This window comes from Dendropsophus ebraccatus, chromosome 12, assembly GCF_027789765.1.
Source record: "Dendropsophus ebraccatus isolate aDenEbr1 chromosome 12, aDenEbr1.pat, whole genome shotgun sequence".
NCBI lineage: Eukaryota > Metazoa > Chordata > Amphibia > Anura > Hylidae > Dendropsophus > Dendropsophus ebraccatus.
The window spans coordinates 36,218,280-36,239,070 of NC_091465.1; the positions used below are offsets into that span (position 1 = coordinate 36,218,280).

Genomic DNA, 20,791 nt, shown 5'->3' on the forward strand with positions numbered 1-20,791 from the left:
CCAGTGACTGCAGATGGTACTTGGATTTTAACATGCCCAGTTTTTTTTTTTTTCTCAGGAGACAGACTTCTGCCAGAAATATCTGACCGCAGGTTACCCCCCTTTCCCTATTCACAAACCATGCCTGCACAGCTCGGGTAGGCATACATAGCATGGGGAAGGAGCGGAGAAGCTTCTGGCCACCAGATATTTGGAGTGCATTGGAGGTTAATAGATTGTCTTACCTTATGCAGGTATCCAGCGAACTGCTTTGGATATTCATCATTTCCAGTGGAGTGTATGTGATCTATAAATCTTAATACATTTGTATGATTCTCTCCTCAATATTACCCCTTTGGTCCCACGACAATAAGCGCCAGTCAGCCCCCTAGCACCCTGCTCTATAATGATGAGAAGCACAGTCTACAGTTTTTCCTTCTCAAGCAGATATATGACTTGGCACATATCCCCAGTCATGTTTAAAGACTTCAAACTGAAATGAAAAAAATGACTTTTAAAAGAAAAGGTACCTTGAAAAAGTTGGCATGAGAGCTGCTATGCTATCCTTTCCTTCCAGTAGAACGTGAATGCTCTGTAAGTTTCCATACATGGTCAGGATCAACGTTATCCCGTTGATCCTATAATTTAGGTTTCTACCACTAATGTGAAGGTGCTTTTCGGGTAGATTCAGTAGATTCATCATATGTACTTTATTTTTCTGCATATTTTCCAGGAAAATCTTCTCAAAAGTCAGGGGTCATCTTATACGCCGGGTGTCGTCTTATAGGGCGGGTGCTGAAAAACTCCCTAAAAGGCCCTATTACATGTCCGGGCAGCCCATAGGATATAGCGGCGGTCTGCTGCTGCTGCTCCTATTACACTGAGGGACGGCAGCAGATCGCTGCTATACAAGTCGTTTGTCCTTTAAAATGTTGAAAGACTAAACGATTTCAATGATCAGCCGACATGAACGATGTCGACTGTTCGTTGCCTTCTATTCCACGGGAATCCATCCTTCCGTGGAATAGGGCCTTAACTGGAATGGAGAATCTGTGGTTGCCACATACAGTGGGGGGGGGGAGCTGCAGGCGTTCAGGGTATGGGGGGGGGAAGGAAGTTATGGTAGAGTGGCGCTGTGCCCAGAAAAAAACAAGCCTCTTTCACGCGTCTGGCCCGCCCTTGCAGCCTACCGGTATTACTGTACCTGCTTCTCAGATCTGGCTGCTGTTTTTTCTTATTCATTTTTTTATTTCTTGTGCATTGAAGAGGGGTAGTCTTACATGGCTCTTACATGAGTATATCCCAAACTCTCTATTTTAACTAGAAAATTTGGATGTTGTCTAAAACGCTGGAAAATACGATATTTTACATATAAAATACACCAACAGTATTGAGGAACCATGATTTATAAATTATAACATCTATACTGGAGACTTAAAAGGGAAAAGTGGAAAAGTAATAACATGACTAGATGAAACTAGATGACTACCAGAGCGCCTTACTTCAGAGAATGGATAGTCTCATAATGGACATAGTCAGGCTGGGTTCACACTACGTATATTTCAGTCAGTATTGTGGTCCTCATATTGCAACCAAAACCAGGAGTGGATTTAAAACACAGAAAGGCTCTGTTCACACAATGTTGAAATTGAGTGGATGGCCGCCATTTAATGCAAATATTTGCTGTTATTTTAAAACGGCTGTTGTATTGAAATAATGGCCGTTATTTACTGTTATATGGCGGCCATCCACTCAATTTCAACATTGTGTGAACAGATCCTTTGTGTTTTTAATCCACTCCTGGTTTTGGTTGCAATATGAGGACCACAATACTGACTGAAATATACGTAGTGTGACCCCAGCCTCAATGTGTAAATTTACATAGAATACAGTATTCAATGGTAAAAGACACCAATATCGTATACCGCAAAGTCTTAGGTTAAAGATGTATAATAATATTGAACAAAAAATAAATAAAATTATAATAATAATAAAATATGATATACACAAACTACATATCTTCATTCTATTTAACATATACACAGCAATATATATTACAGGCTGTAGCCACTGTACACCATTGCTCCTGCCTATTAACCCCCACGTCCTTTCATATCTTAAGTATCCTTTGAAGAAAAGAAGGAGAAGCGGAGCAGGATCGATATTCAGCTAGTCTAGACATAGTTTTGGAATCCATGATTACTAAATCACACCTATATTCAAGTCCACAAGCTTTAATAAATATGTCTCTCTTGCACGACTGTCTACAACAGAAGCTGTCAAACACACACACATAGAGAAATCCATAATGGCCCCCGGCTTCTTTCCAATCTATTTTCTGCTCAGCTGGCTTTAAATGAAGTTATTATGACTCATTAAAAGAGCCGCAAGCCTGTGGAAGTCAGCCAATTACAATTTTAAATTTATCTTGTTCTTTGGGGTTTCAGACAGAGCTCGCCCGCCCCTCCTTAAATAGTCGGCTGCCCACCCCAACCCAAACGTGTCCATGTGTAGCACACACTTTGGGGGTGCGGGCGGGTTTTAACCCTTTCGGGGCCAGCACGGGAGGCAATGATCTCATTCGGTAGCTTGCAGGGTGTGAAAACAAATCCATTAATGGTGGTAATAAAGTGTGCGGCTATATTAATACGATAACCAGTCGCTGCGCGGTTCCTTGCCTTGGCCAGGAAATACATCCCTATTACCGTGACTTTTACAAGGCTTCTCATTCTTCAACTATTACAATAGAAGCCCCTTTATAGGGAGGTTTCATTTAAATGATCTACAAATAAAAGACGTATTTCATTAATAAGACTTTCAGGTCATTGTTGATGTAATTGCTTTTCCGAAGGCTACAACGGCTGGATGTTATAATAAGAGATGGGCTGTATTAGGTTTAACCTACGGTATAGGTCTTGGTTTATAGTTATTTCATAGTGCCTAAAATTGTAGCCACTATAAAAGTTTTTATCCAAGTGGCACTACTTTAGTACTCCATGTGGATAATAGAAGCCCTATAACTGAACATGGCAGAGCCCCATGGCTAGAGTCCAGTGCCACTGTATGTATGTAGGATATAGTCTACCCAATAGAAGCAATGTATGTGAAAATATCTACATAAAGGTACGGAGGGTCCAGAAGACGTCTTTGTATGCCCCATTATGGCTCTGTATACATAGGAAGCTGTATGGAACAGTATGGTCATGTACATGAGGCCTTTTTGGGCAATCACTAAATACATATAACCTAGAGACTATTTTCATAAATAAGTCTAAGGGCCGTATTACAATGCTCAATTTCTGAGACTATTACATGGCTGAATAATCATGCAGCAAGGGCTGAATCTATATATATATATATATAAACGATGTCCGTGCAGCCCTCATCCTAGGGTAAATTAATAAACCTATACATACCTTTGACAGCTTTGACAGCTGCTTCTAAGTACTTAATTAGCGGGCACGGCGATCGGACCGTGCCCGCTAATAGCCGCGATCCCGGCAGCTCAGAGGGGGGTCGCCGCGCGACCCCCCTCTGAACTCCCATAGCGGCACGAGGACGTTCAGTAACGTCCTGGTGCAGCTATGGGTTAATAGAACTAAGTTACACTACACTACACTAAGTTACACTACACACACTGGAGACAAGAGTGGTGCTGTCTCTGGAAGAAAGTGGCCATGTATTTTGTAGTGCTGGATAACCCCTTTAGACTCTGAAAAGTTAGTCTGAAAAGTTACAAGTAAAAAGACCTAGATAAAAAAAAAAACGTACTGCATCACCTCATGACATCCCCTGGAAGGCTCTGTCTAAGATGCCTATAAACATCTCCTCATAAAAGAATACAAAATATATATTAAGTAATATTTACCAACAATACTCAAGAGGGCAAATGCACGGTAGAATCATAGCAGCCATAAAATCTTCTCTCTAGAACAACTGAGACATTTAAAGTAAATGTCTTAATACTTTCTACAGTTTCGGTACAAATCTGCATCTTTACGACCTTTCCAATCGGAGCAGCAATAACCTTCTACAAATACAATAAGTTACGTCTAAAACTAAAGCACAAATGTTTCTTAAAAGGCTTTGTCTCAATAAGACAACCCCATTTCACAGGCATATTATAGCATATAAATACCCTTCTCTATTAAAGGTTAGCTCATGGGGAACCTAATGAAGTAGCTATACTTACCTGTCCCCATGCCCCTGCTGCGCTGCCTAACCGCTCGCGGACCACCCCTTCCCCCACGCTGGCATCCTGCAACCTGGCTGAGGAATTCCCCCTTAGCCAGTCAGTGACCAAGTGGTGAGTATGCACCAGGTCATGACGACACAAAGCCAGGAGAAACTGGAGACTGGGCGGTGGGCTGGAATCTTCCTCTAACTGAGAAGCCTACTGCTAACACCCACTGGGACTAGCCTACTGCTAATCCCAGTGATCAGCCACTGAATGACCAAACACTCACCTGTGACACATTTCATTATCTTACCACATTACAAAACCCTTGTTTGTTGGTTGCACATCTCAATATGTAATGGCCGATGTACAAATCAAAAAATGATGGCAGTAAAAGGGCTGCAGAACAATCTACTTATCTTCAGTACAGCCCTGCCCACGTGATGGCCCATGTAAATTAGTGCAGATCTTCATGAATGGGGCTCAAATCCTCTAACATGGCCTTTACAGTGGCTGAACGACACAACTAGTAGGGTGCATCAGCTAGACCTACAATGGTCAGTTGACAAGACTATACAAATGGGTTCTCTGAATAAGGTCACTAGGTTGAAGTAAGCATCCAATGATGGTGAAAAGGCCAAAAATGACAACAGGAGCCACAATCTGGAGTGCAAAAAGTCTTGAATCCATAGATCCAGTGGTGTGCCCCATCCAGAGGTTCATTATCCACATGATTGGACATCAATTTGGCAGAACCAAAAACAAAATCCACACTCACCACCTCAAAATGTAAATCCCATTGAGGAATATCACGTGGCTCATCAAGGCATCTAGCCCCCCCCCCCCCCCCCCCCCCAAAAAAAAAAAAAAAAAGGCTTTAGCTGCCCAAGCATGATGGGAGTTCCCTACTACTGCTCTTTAGGTTAGGGATTTAAAAAGCACTGGCATTAGCAACTCCTGGAGAGGTTTGTTTTTTTTAAGTCATTGTTATTTTGTAATTTTTAAATCAATGATTTTTTGAATATAAACTTCAAATTTTAACTGTGATGAGGATCAACACCGGATAGAACCGTTCATTTCCATTTTTGCAGCAGAAGAAAAAAAATGAAAAAAAAAAGTCTTTAATTGCACTAAATTTGACAAAACTATTTTTTTTTTTAAGAATTATTCATTTGTAAAGCCTTTTATACGAAAGAGAGAAAAAATAAATGTTTTACCAGTTTCCCACTGCTCATTGTGTTCCACCTCACCCATTATTTGTATTGTGATCAGATCATGTCACATAGGAAGGAGGAATGAATGTGAATCTATGTTTAAAAAAGAATGAAACCCGGGAGTAACACTACTATTTCAGGACAGACCAGTCCTAACCGCTGGATGTTCTCAAAGCAAGCAGAAGAAACAATGCAGGATTGAACAGCCTGTGTTCTACTCAAAAAGCACAGTGTGTACTGTACATAGCATAAAAACTCCAAACAGCCTCTAGACACAGGCTGCTTCCATCCGCCATCAAAACACTTTGTCTTGCATACAAAAATAAGACCCAGAGCTGTATGGAATACAAAATAAGCCCATTACAGTACGGGAGGGAGGAGAAGGGGGGGAGAAGAGCTGCTACTTAGCAACAACGCAGAGCTTTAAACCAAGCTGCCTGTTGGGCATGCGATAAACATTAGTAGCAGAGATGCTTTTGCCATACCTAGGACTATGGGTGGGTTAACCCTCCGTGTGCCATTATCTACTCTACTAAAATAATAGGGGTCCCTGTATATCCTGAAAATTAAATAGACTAAAATCTCTGCACCCAAAAAAATTGGGTAATGATCAATAATTGATAAAAAGTTCAATGTTGGATCACGTAAGCTCCGCACCACCATATTAACCAATTTTTTATTATTTTTTTTGTTTATAAACATGATGGTTGTGAACATAAACATCTTTTTACAGATTATGGCTTGTTTAGATCATAGAGTGCATGCAACAAGGTGTAAAATATCTCGGTACAACCATAAGCATTCAAATGCCAGGTGTCAGGTTAATGCAGCAAAAACATACATTTTGTTTTTTTTAGCAAGATATGGATTTCAATAATTCAGCACTAAATGTACACTATACTGTGCCAAAGGGTTAAAAGGAAAATATGGAAGTTGCAACCTAGTCTAGTTTGTAAAATATACCTAATATTGAGATGAATTAAAAGTAGGATCTGGGAGTTGCAGTGTAGCGTCTGCCTAAATTGGGTTGATATGCACGTAGGATTAGAGCGAGGAAACAAAAACTAGTCAATTGTATCACCGAGATCTCATATCTATACCTAAGAAGCTCCGACTGTCTGTATACGCTACCAGCGAGTTCCTCCCGCACAGAAAACAGACGTTTAAGGCTAAAGAACAAAAAGTCAATCTAATAGTCTCGAAGACATAATAGTAATAAAAAGGAAAATCATTTTCAGAAAGTCACGGAGAACCAAGACCCCAGTCCAGCTCCTCCACCTTATAGCAGGTTAAATCATCACCCCATGTATTAGTTTATGAAATATGTCTTCTATGAGACCTGCCAAAACAGGAGCTCAAACCACACTGAGCCTCTCTCCGGCTGTCAGGGTACGGATAAAATAAAGGCAGGGAGGAGGAAGGGAGGGGGATGTATTTTTCATCAGGCAGTGTATAATTTATAAACAGCATTAAATAGTTTGCGCTGTCACCCCCTCCTCCTCCCCGAGCGAGTCCCTCCTCTGTATCGGGGTTGGACAGCACTCAAGCCTGCATTAATTTCGTCTCTGGGTACAGTGTGTTCTTGGATTCACATCTGCGAGTGATCATAAACGCTGTGGAATGCTGGCAGAACATCGAGACCTGCCAGTGCGCCCATGACATCACTCTGGGAAAAGGCTGGGGGTGCCGGCCCAGGGCCAGACTCTGGCCCAGGGCTGTGTACAAAACGGCAAGCAGTCCCATCAACATTTATGTTTATTATAAAAATCTACATATAAACAATATTACAGATTTACACACCCGCAGATAGACGCTGGGAAGAAGAGCAGTGTATTAAAAAAAAAGAAAAAAAAGAAATTACAGTCACACGGCTGGTTGTAAATAGGATAAAGCCTAATAAAACTGCAAAGTTTTCTGTCCCGCAGGGAGGACGTATCTTATGATTGATACTATACTGTCCTACTGGTACCGTGTACTGTATGACTCAAGTGTTCACAAATGTAGCAAAGCTGGTTTGGGAAAAACTCTGACACATACTATACACAGTTTAAATAATGGAGCTGGATCACGCTGTCCTGTAGGCTCACCTAGGTGTGACCTACTCCTGCTGTCACATATCCATTCTGTCTTCCTGTTAGTACCTGGTTTATTATCTGGAACAGCATTTTCCAGAACTGATGAAGAATATGAAGAATTCTAGAAAATCTACAAATAGTTTAATAAGATATCATCTTGTGGACCTACCATGTTCAACATATCATTTAAAAACTTAATAAAGGTTTTTGAATTTAAACAAACAGAGCGGAATACCTGCAGACCTATGTACAGGGTGCAATACCAACACTGCAACCTGATGTAGCACTGTAGAAATTTTGGAATTTGGCACATATATTTAATGGATATTTCCTGTCCAAGAAAAGTAGCTACATAGTCAGTCAGTCTCCTTCCAAAACTATATCCTCCATGTAAACATGGCACAGTATGCTATTAATGTGAAATGATACCACAACAAATGGCATATGATGGCTTAAGATAGCAAGTAAGCTTAACGCCCTATTACACAAAACGAACATCGGCCGTATTCAGCTTTTACGGACGATAATCGTCTTGTGTTATAGAAGACGACGATCAGTCGTCATGAACAACGTCGGCTGGTTGTTGTCTTTTAACATGTTGAAAGACAAATGACTATGAAAGCAACGATCTGCTGCCGCCACATCACTATCTTCTATGGGCTGCCCAGACAATCTAGCGATCACCCGGGCAGCCCCACCTCCCCGGCTCTTACCTGCTCGCTGCCAGCGCACATAATAGCGCCATCAGGGAGTGGGGAACGAGGAGCAAGCGAGCACTGGTGCTCCTCTCCATCACCCCTGGATGACTCCTTTGCAGGGGGAGTTACCTCGAGTAGGTGTCACTGTAGAGCAAGTCATTTTTGCTTAGGTCTACAGCTACTATACACATCCCCACCGTATGGAGTATTGCATGGTTTTGCAATACTAGATACTACAAACAGTTTGGGGTTTCCTCAAGGAGACGCAACCCTCTCGGTCCAATCTTTGGCACAGAAAGTAGTTACCGGGTGGCCACCGCTGGCAGCCATATTAGCTCTCATTGGGCTTCCTTTTATGTCAGTAGATCTCTCAGTGGGTCTACGTCTCTCCTTCAAGTTTCTCTGGCAGCAATTCTAAAAGTCTTCTACCCCCTTAAGTATACTTAAACTGACCGCTATCAGCAACCAAGTGTGTATTGGTCCATCCTATAATGTACTTTAGTGGTGGCAGTACTGAGATATACTAGTTTCCCCCATAGTTTAGCTTCAGTAGAAATCAATTGAGCTGAAGCCTGAGACATGTCAATAGTTGTGATCATTAGGGGCCAAGACCCTGATCACTCCAGAAAGGGGGCAGTGGAGCTCTATTTGGCTCAGCAGTAGGTGAAAGCCTCAGCACCCGGACCCCCACTGAGCAGCTGTATTGTACACCCAAATGTCTACAAGCAGCTTGACTATAAAGGCTGTTTTTGCAATGGCTTAGTAACATTAACCCACTCGTCTTTTTTGAAGGACTAGAAATCCAAGTCGAGTTCTCAGTCCTGCTGAGCCTGGATAGGAAATAGTCAAAACCCTCATCCAAGTTAGTCTTGTGAGAGGTTAGTGCGCAATACACAAAAATACACATGTTGTGTCATTCCACTCATAGAGGAATATAATGTACCCAGCTCGGTGATGGAATGACACAGGGACAATTAGGACATTATGCCTGGAGTATGTGAGTGCCAAGGAAGAGTAACACAGCGTACTGAGTGTGGTCAAAAGCAATGGCAAGGGGAGGTGGAGGAAGGGGGTGGGAAGACTACACAGAGCTCCTTTTAATTTGTTTACTCGTAGGCTGAAGATCTCTCTTCTCTGTATCTGATGTGGAGGGTTCAGGCACATCTGGTTCCCACTCCAAGTGCTTCATTAGCCATTATACAAATGTATACAGTAAGGTATAGGTGGATTAGAAATCCATTTACTTGTCCAACTACCTAATGAGTCTCATTCATTCATCTGCTCGACACTAAAAAGTGGTGTTAATGGAGTCTAAAAAATAAGCAGGATCTGGGTGCTTGTAAGAAAAAAAAGTTTCTAAAGTTGTTTTAATTGGGAAAAAAAATAAATCTAAAGCAAATTAATCAGAATAAAAAAATAAAATAAAAAAGTTAAAAACAAACAAACAAAAAACAGAATCCAGCTTCCTTCCCAGCTACCGCAGTGGACTGCAGAACCATAAGGTTTACTGGGGCACAGACGCAGCTGCAGTGTTTGTATCCAATAATGTTAGACATAACAGGGGAGATTTATCAAACATGATGTAAAGTGAAACTGGCCCAGTTGCCCCTAGCGACCAATCAGATTCCACCTTTCATTCCTCACAGACTCTTTGGAAAATGAAAGGTGGAATCTGATTGGTTGCTAGGGGCAACTGAGCCAGTTTCACTTTACACCATGTGTGATAAATCTCCACCAACAAGTGTAAAAAAAAAAAAAAAAAAAAAAAAAAAAGTTTTACTGGCACAGTAATCTCATATCTTTACCTGCCTACAACATCTCTCACAACGTCACAGCCAAGTAAATAAGGCCGATTTAACAGATTGTGACTATAAGTAAACTTTCCCTGCAGTAGCTCCTGATGTAATGCACTGCATGTGTCTGAGCCAGTCTGTGTCTTCAGCACTAGGATAGTGTCATATGGACGCTTTAAATCACTGCCCCGTTTATGCACTCCCTGCTCCACCCCTGGTTACATTAGCACAGGGAGGAAAATAGAGAAAGCATGTATCTGTAATCTTGCATGATGATACACTTGGCTCTCAGCACTGTACATACTGTACCAAAGCTCTGGCAGAATCCCAGGGCAGGCACAGTGCCAGCTGCACAATAACAAACCCAAACCACCAACGTAAAAACAAAACACACAAAAAAAAAAAAGTACACAGAGTACAAGAGAGAATGTGAGCGAGAGACACAGACGGACAGGGACACAGAGCCATACATACTAAAAAGGAGAGCAAACATACCACACACACACACACACACACACACACACACACATCAAAAGAATAAGTGACAAATATAAAGACAATAGGGAAAATACTTTTTCTTCACTAAACCTCGTGATCGGAAGACGAAAATCAATTATTTGAACATGTATTGAGTGATGTGTGATTTATTTACTTGGCGGAGGGGAAGTGTCAGATTTCCGCAGCTATTAATATAGGGAAGGATGAATATGTAAATCTAAGTGAACGTTCCTCATGTCTGGAATCTTCCCATTACGCTACTCACTCCAAATTCCGGAGCGTTGACCTAGTTTGGCCAACTAAAGCCATAGAAGTTTGCTCTAAACCACTGGATTGTCTATTCTAATGGAGGATTGGATATCCATCATCAGGCTGACTTAATGATCCGTAGTCTAGACAAAAATCAATAGAATCCAATCCTAGAATGTTCCTCTTTTGGAAAGTTATGTACCTGCTGTAGAATCTGACCGAGAAAAAGATTCACCTTGTAATGTTGTATACGCTAGTGGCCAACAATCACCAAGAGTGGATTACAACTTTACATTGTGCAGCAAGGTAGGTGGATCCAAGGTTATAGGGGTACTCCAGCAAAAATATTTTTCTTTTAAAATCAATCGATTTCAGAAAGTTTGAGATTTGTAATTTAATTCTTTTAAAAAGATCTCAAGTCTTCCCATACATATCAGCTGCTGTATATCCTGCAGACTTTTCAGTCTGAGACAGTGCTCTCTGCTGCCACCTCTGTCCCAGACAGGAACTGCAGCAGATCCCCATAGAAAACCTCTTGCTCTGGACAGTTCCTGTCACAGACAGAGGTGGCAGCAGAGAGCAGTGTGTCAGACTGGAAAGAAAACATCATTCCCTGCAGGACATACAGCAGCTGATAAGTATGGAAACACAAGATTTTTAAATAAAAGTAAATTACAAATGTATATAACTTTCTGAAACCAGTTGATTTGAAAGAAAAAGGACTACCCCTTTAAAGGGGTACATAAACCGCACGTAGAAAAGATTTCATTCTGGCTTCATTGGGAAGGTTGGGGGTAAATGTTAGTTTAGAGTCCAAAAATCTAAAAGGTGGCTTAGTGTCTAAAGTCAGCAATATGTCTGTAATGGGAAGGGCAACAGATCTATGATCATACATTGAGAGAACACATTACAAGAAGTACTATAGCTTTGGACTTCGATAGAAAACGCAATATGATCAGCAGGAATCCAAAAAAAGGAAACAGAACGGCCATCACACAAACCGGGAATCATTATCGGACTCATGAAGATCTCAGCAATTAGTTGTGAAAATTGGCTGCTCACATGCAAATTTTCAGCTCGGCCGCAGTGTTATTTACCATATCATTTGAGGCAACGCTTCCTGGGTAGGACAGGCCGGTGCTGCCCGGCTGACAGATGTCACCCTCAGATTCCAAGCCCCACAAAATCTAATGAATGCAATTTATAGAAGGCCGGTTTATATAAATAGCTGCTAATAATGACGCCAATGGGTTCGGAACTTCTCAGAAATCTAGATTTATGGGATAGAGTAGTGATTATGAGGGCAGACATTTTGTTTTCCTAAACTTTTGTTAGTCCACTAAAGTGAGGCGGCCACAGACATGAAGCGACTCATTCAGCTAAAAATCCATCAACCGTAACTCTGCAACTAACCTGCCCATTTAGCGTTGTCACCAGGGCATGTTTCCTCATTAAGGAGCGGAAGATAAGCGGAAGCTAAGGTGTCGGACATCCGCATATCTCAGAAATTAACAGACTGAAAGGCCGGCCATTTCTCATACATATCACTGTCGGCTGATGCCATCGAAATTAACGGGACTGTGAAAAACTGGCTGTCTAAGGTTAACCTTTCCTCAGGCTAAAACATCTGCCTATAGGTATTGCATTCAACAACATAGTGATTAAAAAAAAATGTAATAAATAAAAAGGCAAATTCACTAAAATTACTTGATATTAAAATGATCTTAAAGCGACTCTGTACCCACAGTCTGCCCCCCACAATCCGCTTGTAACTTCCTATAGTCGTTTTTAATCCAAGATCTGTCCTGGGGTCCGCTCGGCAGGTGATGCAGTTATTGTCCTAAAAAAACAACTTTTAAACTTGCAGCCCTGTGTCAAATTGGCGTGGCCTAAAGTGTGTGTGTGCATTAGACTTGCACCTCCCTTCCTGCCCGCCCTCTTCACCATAAGGAACACCCCAAGCAGGATTTTTCCTAATCATCACCTGTCTGAACACTGCACAGGAGCTGGATTGTTAAAGCACCTGTGCAGTGTTCAGACAAGTGATGAATAGAAAAAAAAAAAACCTGCCCCGGGGACATTCCTAATGATGAGGAGGGTGGGGAGGAGGGATGGAGAGGCGGTGCAAGCCTAGGGCATAGACACTCTAGGCCATGCCAATTTGATACAGCGGTGCAAGTTTAAAGGTTGTTTTTTAGGACAATAACTGCATCACCTGCCGAATGGATCCCAGGACAGATCTTTGATTAAAAGCAGCTATCTGAAGGTACAAGTGGTTTCGGGGGAACAGATTGTGGGTACAGAGTCACTTTAACACTTAAGAATGTATGAGTTGTTAAATGGATTTGTTTGGTCAGGGTATGAGTGTTGAGACCCCCACCAGTCTCTAAAACAAGTGGGGAGAGACGATCAGCTGAGCGCTTGTTTCCGGCAGTCTCCTCGCGGCACAAGATTCTATACAAAGTCAATGAAGCCTGTCAATCGCAGTAAGGAAATGGCTGTGAAAACTAAAAGGTGAGCATAGACCTTTAATAACCGAAGTCAGTCATCTTCCCCATACACACAAACGTTTGGCATGGCTGAGCTTTGTGTGTTCTCTACAGGGAGAAGAGGGTTAAAGGGGGATTATCAGCAGGTTAGACGAATCTAACCTGCTGATATGCCCTTATTGCACAGCAGATGCAGAGGATGAAGGTATGGCTTTTACCTTCATCCTTGGCGCAGTCCCGGTGAGATCGTTAGGAGCACTGGGTCACTGTTAGAAGCACCAAAGCCCCATTAGGAGCACAGTCCCACCCAAACAGCCGGCCGGTCCATGCCCAGCCGGTCTGCTTTATTGATCATCGGCCGAGGGCGGATCTGCGCATTAGGGACCGGGCAGTGCTTCTAACGGTCTCACCGGACTGCAGAGTAAACGACCAAATGCAAAGAAATGGCGCTGAGGATGAAAGTAAGAGTCATACCTTCATCCTCTGCATCTCCTGCGAATAGGGACATGTCAGCAGGTTACATTTGTTTAACGTGCTGATAGTTTCCTTTTACGCCACAGCCATACAGCTCCGGTGTTGGCGGCTTATCTTTCTGAGAACAAAGGGGTCGGGCATTGATTTGCCATGAAGCTCCACTCCTATCTCCACTGACATCCTCTGTAGGTCAACAGTCAGGAAAGTAAGCAATGGGTAGGAACCACAAAAAGTATAAAGAGTATGGGGACCCTAACACAAGTGGTGTACTTTCCCCCACTTGCTCAAGCAATGAGGGAGAAGGTAGAGGGGGGTTCTCGGCAAATGAATACCAAAGATTCCATCTACGCATCCTGTGATCTAAACCATTGTGATGATAATTAATAAAGTTGATGGACAATGTAGGTCTCACCTGAATGAGCCAGCAAATGCATTCGAAGTCGCAGACTGTCCAGAAACCTCTTCCCACACAGTTCACAGCCGTACGTCTTCATACCACTGTGCAGCTTCCTGGAAGGCAAACGAGAAGAACCCAGCATGTTAAATGGGGGACATAACCGATTATTCTTTTATTGTACTAAATATAAGCAACAACCACCCTGTATACAAAAAGAAAAAAACAAAATATTTTACGATCCTAATGTGAAATCTCTCTCTCTCTCTTTATATATATATATATATATATATATATATATATATATATATATATATATATATATATGTCTCTATCTATATATTAGAAACAAATTCCCATGTCAGTAATCTACAGATAATGCTCCTGTGCTTTAAGACTTCCTGTACAATCTCTCTCGGGGAATGGTGCAATATATTTAATAGCTTCTTATAGTTTGCACCGGATAAGATAACTGTCAGATAACAAGAACTAAATCATATGACATAACAAGTCAACAAAAAATGTGAGATGATGCCCTAGGCATACAGAACGCCTATGGTGAAGAAGGACAGGCAGCTCACCCCTCTTGATGTAGCTAGAAACGTTTTTTTTTTAAAATACATGTCCTTAAAGTGTTTAATATAGATGGTATAAGAATATATTGCAAATTAAAAAAAAAAAAAGTTTTTGCATTGTGAATGTGACCTTGAATAGAAGGCAAAAAGTCTCTATTACTTAGCGTTCCCATTACTAGTACTGTACCTTGAAAAAGTGTAAAGGCTCTAAAAACAACAGGTCAGATTGCTGGCAGCAGCACTAATGTGTGTGACAAAACACTGTGTACTCTGCTGCAAGAGAAAGTGTTGGCAGCGGTCAGTACAAATTCCTGCAGCTCTGCCAGACATCGCTGAAACTTCCGAAGTTTTAAAAAGGAAGAAGGGAAAACTAAAAAACATTTACAGCAGATCCGTAACCATCCTGACTGGTGGCAAACAGTCCCGGCCATAGAAACTTCTAATTTTACTTTTGGTAGCAGAGGAAAAAAATAAAATAATTGGAGACTATTTAAAGTGTTCTAGCTAAAAGGAGCTGAGATAGGAGCCTTGGCACAGAAGCAGCCTAAATGGCTCACACTAACTTGTTTTAAGCTTTGGTATTCTGGTATTTAAAGTGTGAGCGTATAGAAAAAGTCATTTTATATACAGTGTGTAATTATATATATATATATATATATATATATATATATATATATATATATATATATATATATATACACACACACACACACACACATATACATAGAATTTGTTGCTCCTTTGAACTAAGATCTTTGAACTCTTCTCTATAACGTGCTTACATTTACCATACTATTGTATGTAGGGACCTGGTTTCCCATCCTCAGTGTGACCCTGTACATATAATCCAGTCTCTTTACTAGAAGAAAGTTAAGGAGGTTGGCCTAGATAAGTAAAATATGGCTTGTTTCTAGAAGAAAGATCACTCTTACCCCTGTTCATCAGGGTTGCAAGACAAGAAGAAACCTATAGATGAAGGGGGTTAGCTAGGATTAGGAAAAAACATAGCTGCTTATTCCCCAGAAACAGCGCCACTCTTGTCATCAGTTTGTGTGTGGTACTGCAGGTCACTTTTTACTAAAGTCAAATGGAGTCGAATGGTAATATCACACACATGCGTGCAACTGCTGTTTTTGGAAGAAAGACTTTTTTTGTCCCTTTTAGCACAAGGATTGTATCATTTTTTGATGTAAAGCAGACCTGCTCCTATTTTAAATAAATGTAATAGCATTTGGTTATTATTGGTTGCCATTTTTTTAATACACAAGCAATAGGGCACAATGAGGACAACAGTTAGTGAAGATGCCCTCCTTAGTTGTGCCCTGGGTTATATGCAGTTTCTTCTCCTATATATGCTCCTTGTCTACTTAAGGCAGCAGTCTAGATAAGTATCAATACAGTTTTGCTAATAAACCATTGTCTGCACTGTACTCATCTGACTACACAGCAAGCAACGGCCAATTACAGATTATGGCATCCTGGGGTCTCCTCTTCTCTTTTCTAAAAAGAGGTAAATAGAGCAGACACAACAGGTTTCACCAAAGGACAAAAAAAAAAAAAAAAAAAAAGGTTATCAGCCCAATGGATGGAAACAAATAAGAGGATAACGGGATCCACTTGTCTCAATTAACTGATAAACCTCCCAGATTACACTGACAGATCTGACTGATCTATCTGCAATTGCAGCAGAGCCATGAATAATAATCAGGGATTAGGATCTAGAACGCCCCACTGGGAAAGAGGCACAAAGCACTAATGATTTAGGAAGCAGCTACAATTTAGAAAGTGTTCCTGAGAGTGGTATGAAAACTATAGCAGGCAAATATCCACCCGCAGGACTCATTCACTTCTTCTAACCAGCATGGAAAGTCAGGGTTACTTGTATGTTGATAAAGAATATCTGAATACCAATCAATAAACTAAGCTCTTGTAACTCTGGTAAATGCATAATACGACTAATATTTATTGTAAAAAAAAATAAATAAATAACTTAATTTACATATTGTCGGCAGAGAAAGTCCACCTGGTTCATGTTGTTGGTAGAGAAAGTCCACCTGGTCCATGTTCTATTTCTATCAGAGATGGCGAACCTCCTTGTCAAGATCACCAGCTTTTGTAGAGAGTGTTATAGGCCAAGGAAAGCTTCATATGGGGGGGGGCAGGGCTATGCACATAAGCTCTCCTTACAAAAGGAAGAAAGCGATTTCTATAGTGCTACCTACTGGAGGTAGCCACCATGTCCAAGCCTTGAAATATTACTTTGGATCATTATCAGCCAAAAGAAAGATCTCTTCCAAAAATGTAGGCGACCCATCTGTAGACATCTCTTTTTGCACATGTTTTTGCTCCCAGGGAGCACTGCCTGTCCTTTAAGACTCCCTATGCACGCTTACAGTCTTCACAAGGAAAACCTCTTAGGACCTCCATCAAGGTGCTCTTCCTCTTGGAGAAGATTCTTGCTTGGCTGATATGGTAACTTCAAAAGGTTGGACATTGACTTACAGGGATGAGGAACCTTCGGCCCTCCAGGTGTTGCAAAACTACAATTCCCATCATGCTTTAGCTTCGACTGTGTGGGCATGGTGGGGATTGTAGTTTTGAAACACCTGGAGGGCCAAAAGTTCCCAACCCCTGACTTGCAGCATACCAACCTCTTCCAATATGTGGCACTAAAGAGACTACACTACTCCTTCTGGAGAAAAGATCATTTGCATATGGAGAGAAAGGAAAAAAAAATAAAAAATTTGGGTTAAATTCCAACTGTCTGACTTTTATTTCATCCTGGGAATAGGTCGGTTGTCTCCATATACTTAAGCCCATGGGGTCATCGTGGTCAGGTAAACACTCCTTCTAGGGTGCGTACCATGAACACTCAAAGCAATTACAGATTTTAAAATCGGTATTTTATTTGTTTAACCTGATTTTGTGCAAAAGTTACTCAATTAAGACAGAAAAGATAAGGGAAGTAAAGTCCAAACTCCTTTATTACGGAGTGTGCAAACATCTCCGAGACAAGGTCAGTAAATGAATAATTTTACAGAAACCTCTGTATCTCCGACTGACCTTAATTAACTACTGTGATGAATCTTAAGTTTAATCTTTATTTTCTAATAGAGATGGTCAAGTGCGGGATTGCCATACATAACATTTATTGGGCAGGGGCAGTGGATTCTTGAGTGAGGATCTCAATATTACAACCCCAATAATAAAAATTATTAAAATGGGCACTCATTTTTCCCCATAACCACAAAAAATCCATAACTCATCTGAATGTGAACAACCAAATTTTACAAAAATAACCGGATGTGATTTAAAAGGAGAAGTCTGGGGGAAGACGGGGGGCAATTAAAAAGTTATAGTCACCTGTCCTGGTGCACGCTCAAAGCCATGTCCCGCTCCTGAACCCCTGCGGCTGTCTTCTAAACTCCCCTCCAGCTACATCACAACCTGGCTGAGGGATGCCCCGCTCAGCCAGTCAGTAACCGAGGTGGGACACAACTACAGTCACTGATTGGCCGAGTGGGCTAAATCCCAGCCATCTGTGATGTCGAACTCGGGTCGTGACATACTCGGGAGCTCTGTGATGCGGTGCAGCGTGGGCTCAGGGAGCGGTAAGTATATTGGCTTTTTTATTCTCCCACCACCCCGTGCCCGTAGTGATTTTTTTTTAACCCGCCCCCTCCGCCAGACTTCTTTAACAAGGACGGTTTCAGTTGACCAGTGACCGATTGTCGCACTCCCTTTTCTTGGAAGGGTCCTTGGTCAATAAGCCAACCACTACATGTTCTTCACAAAATTAGCTTTGATCTGTAGAGAAATTTGTCTGGAAGTTCAAAGTTTTTCTTTATCCCCACCACAGGAGGAACAAAGTATTACACCACCCCCACGATAATCATAGGCTTCTTAGACAGACATATTGGGTCCTCCAAAACAAGAGTCGTACTTTGTAGCCTCTCTGCTGTAGCTATAGATAAGGTCCTGAACAACGCACCTTGCTATACTCAGAATTCCCCAACCGGGAGTTCACAAAGAGGGTTTCTAAGCTGGACAACCCTTTTAAGTTTTGCAAATGGTGAACCTGCAACTTAAGAGATTGATAAGAGAAGATAAGACTGCCTAGTCTGGTAACTCTAGTATATAATGGGCTAAAGGAAAAGGGGGTTATATAGGGTCTCCTCATTTTCTTAATCTAATTCATTTAAAAAGAAATTGTGTTTTTGACGAATTAGACATTAAATAAACGCTGCATGTATTCTGCCACTTGACTAAGTCACACTGAACCTGTTCTGCCGTGCTCTGATGGATATCTCAATGCGTTGTTGAGGGGTTCAGGACACATTCCCTTGCTGCCAAGATTAGTCGGATTGCGCACTTGAACATGACAGATGCAGAGGCAGATACGGCAGCTGCAGACATGAGGTCGGGAGGTAACGTACCAATCAATACCTAGTTACAGGCTTCAGTCTGTAAGCAGGAGGAGATGAAACATGGCAGGCAGAGATGCTCTATGCGAGTCCTACAACACAAACCAGTATCTGGAATAGAAAATATCACATGTGTACTCTCGGCAGCTTTGTAATCCTACCAGTCACATGGTTAGACATTAACAGTATCAAAGAGCCGCGCAAGATCATGGTTCCAGCTGTGGCTTTGTAACGTTACCAATATAGAGATGTAGCAGAGCAGAGTTTGACATTTGGCACAATATACAATGATTTAGTGTAGGTTTTTCTGTGGGTTTTGGTGGGTTTCCATAGGACTGGAACTAAACTTGAATACATCTTATATTGTTAAAAATGTTAAAAAAAATCCATTGTGCAAAAATTTAGATTCTACAGAAATTAAGTTTAAATAAATAAATATTGAAACAAGTCATATAAATAAGAAAATCGGCCCCATTCCAGACTTCCAGGGACGGGGGGTTTCTACAAAGTGCAAGGTATGGATTTAATTCATCTAAACTTGTAGTATAAGTGGAATTTTTCCCCTCCACAACACACAGCCAGAACAATGCCGAGGAAGTCTGACAGAAACCTATTTAAGGTCATTTATTGCCTTAATAAGCACCTTTGTCCAACAGGCAGTTTTTGACAACAGTGATAAATTCCAAATTTATGTCAAACATAGCATATGTTTAACAGCTCATTTCTAAGCAGAAGCAGCAGGCTCCCCTATAAATCACAGCTCGGTTTGAAATGAAAGCAGATTATAGGGTTGGGGCTATTGAGAGAAATATAAATCAGGACAGTTTAACTCTTAACATGGCACAAATTAACTAGATTGGTGGGGAAAGTTCTCTGGCAGCCACAAGGCTCGTTGTAAAGCTCCAGATTGGTTAGGTTACCATAGATTTAGCTAAACTATGTACAATCTAAATAATATCTATCTATATAGATCTAGATATTAAAATCACCTTTAAAATTCTTTAAGATAAAGCAACACGGCTGAATACAATTTTTGTAATAGTGTTGGTTCCGACAATTAATATTACCACCATTATCCAGAAACAGATGTTGTCAGGGACTTTTTATAGAAAAGTAAATGGAAGAATGGGTGGGGTATATTTTTGTATGGCTAAGCAGGTGGCATAGGTAAAGGCTAGTGGAACCAATGAGGCTCCCATTTCTGCTCTAAGCCAATTTTCATCCCGAAAAAGTTGTAAAAAGTCTTTATTGTATCCATTTTGCATTCAACCAAACTATTAGGACTGCTACATTACAGGTTGCAGTTTATAATGATTTGGTGGGATTAACTTGTCAATGTAAGCGCCAAGGGTAGAAAAATCCAACCAGACAGGAACACAAAATAAGCAGAGACTGTCTTCATAGGCATTTGTTCCTCCAAAATGTGAAAATTGTATTTTACTTCAGGGAATTTTAGTTGAAACTGCAAAGTTCAAGTTTCCTCCTTGAAGATTTAGGGCCTGATACACAAATTCAAGAGGTCTATTTTGGAATTTTGAATTTGGAAAGTTTTTGACTAACAACTAACTATGAAACTTCTTGGCAGACTATTGGCATGGACTACTGTTTTATCACAGGTACAAGAAGATGAGATTTGTATTTTTTTTTTAAATTTTTGCCAAAACCAGAAGAGGTTCTTTAAAAACTTTTACTGTTAACATTTCTTGGATCAAAGATTTTTTTTCCCTTAAGGATAACTTCAGTCTGCGACTA

General features: G+C 41.0%; 1 protein-coding gene across 4 annotated transcripts in view; it reads right to left on the reverse strand.

The window, feature by feature from the left end:
* Nucleotides 1-20,791, reverse strand: part of ZBTB16 (zinc finger and BTB domain containing 16) — a 105,192-nt gene that overhangs the window by 39,197 nt on the left and 45,204 nt on the right. For all 4 annotated transcript variants that reach the window (XM_069948745.1, XM_069948747.1, XM_069948748.1 and 1 more), the window contains exon 3: nucleotides 14,059-14,156. In XM_069948745.1, the coding sequence (XP_069804846.1) occupies nucleotides 14,059-14,156 (98 nt within the window). The remainder of the gene's footprint in view (nucleotides 1-14,058; nucleotides 14,157-20,791) is intronic.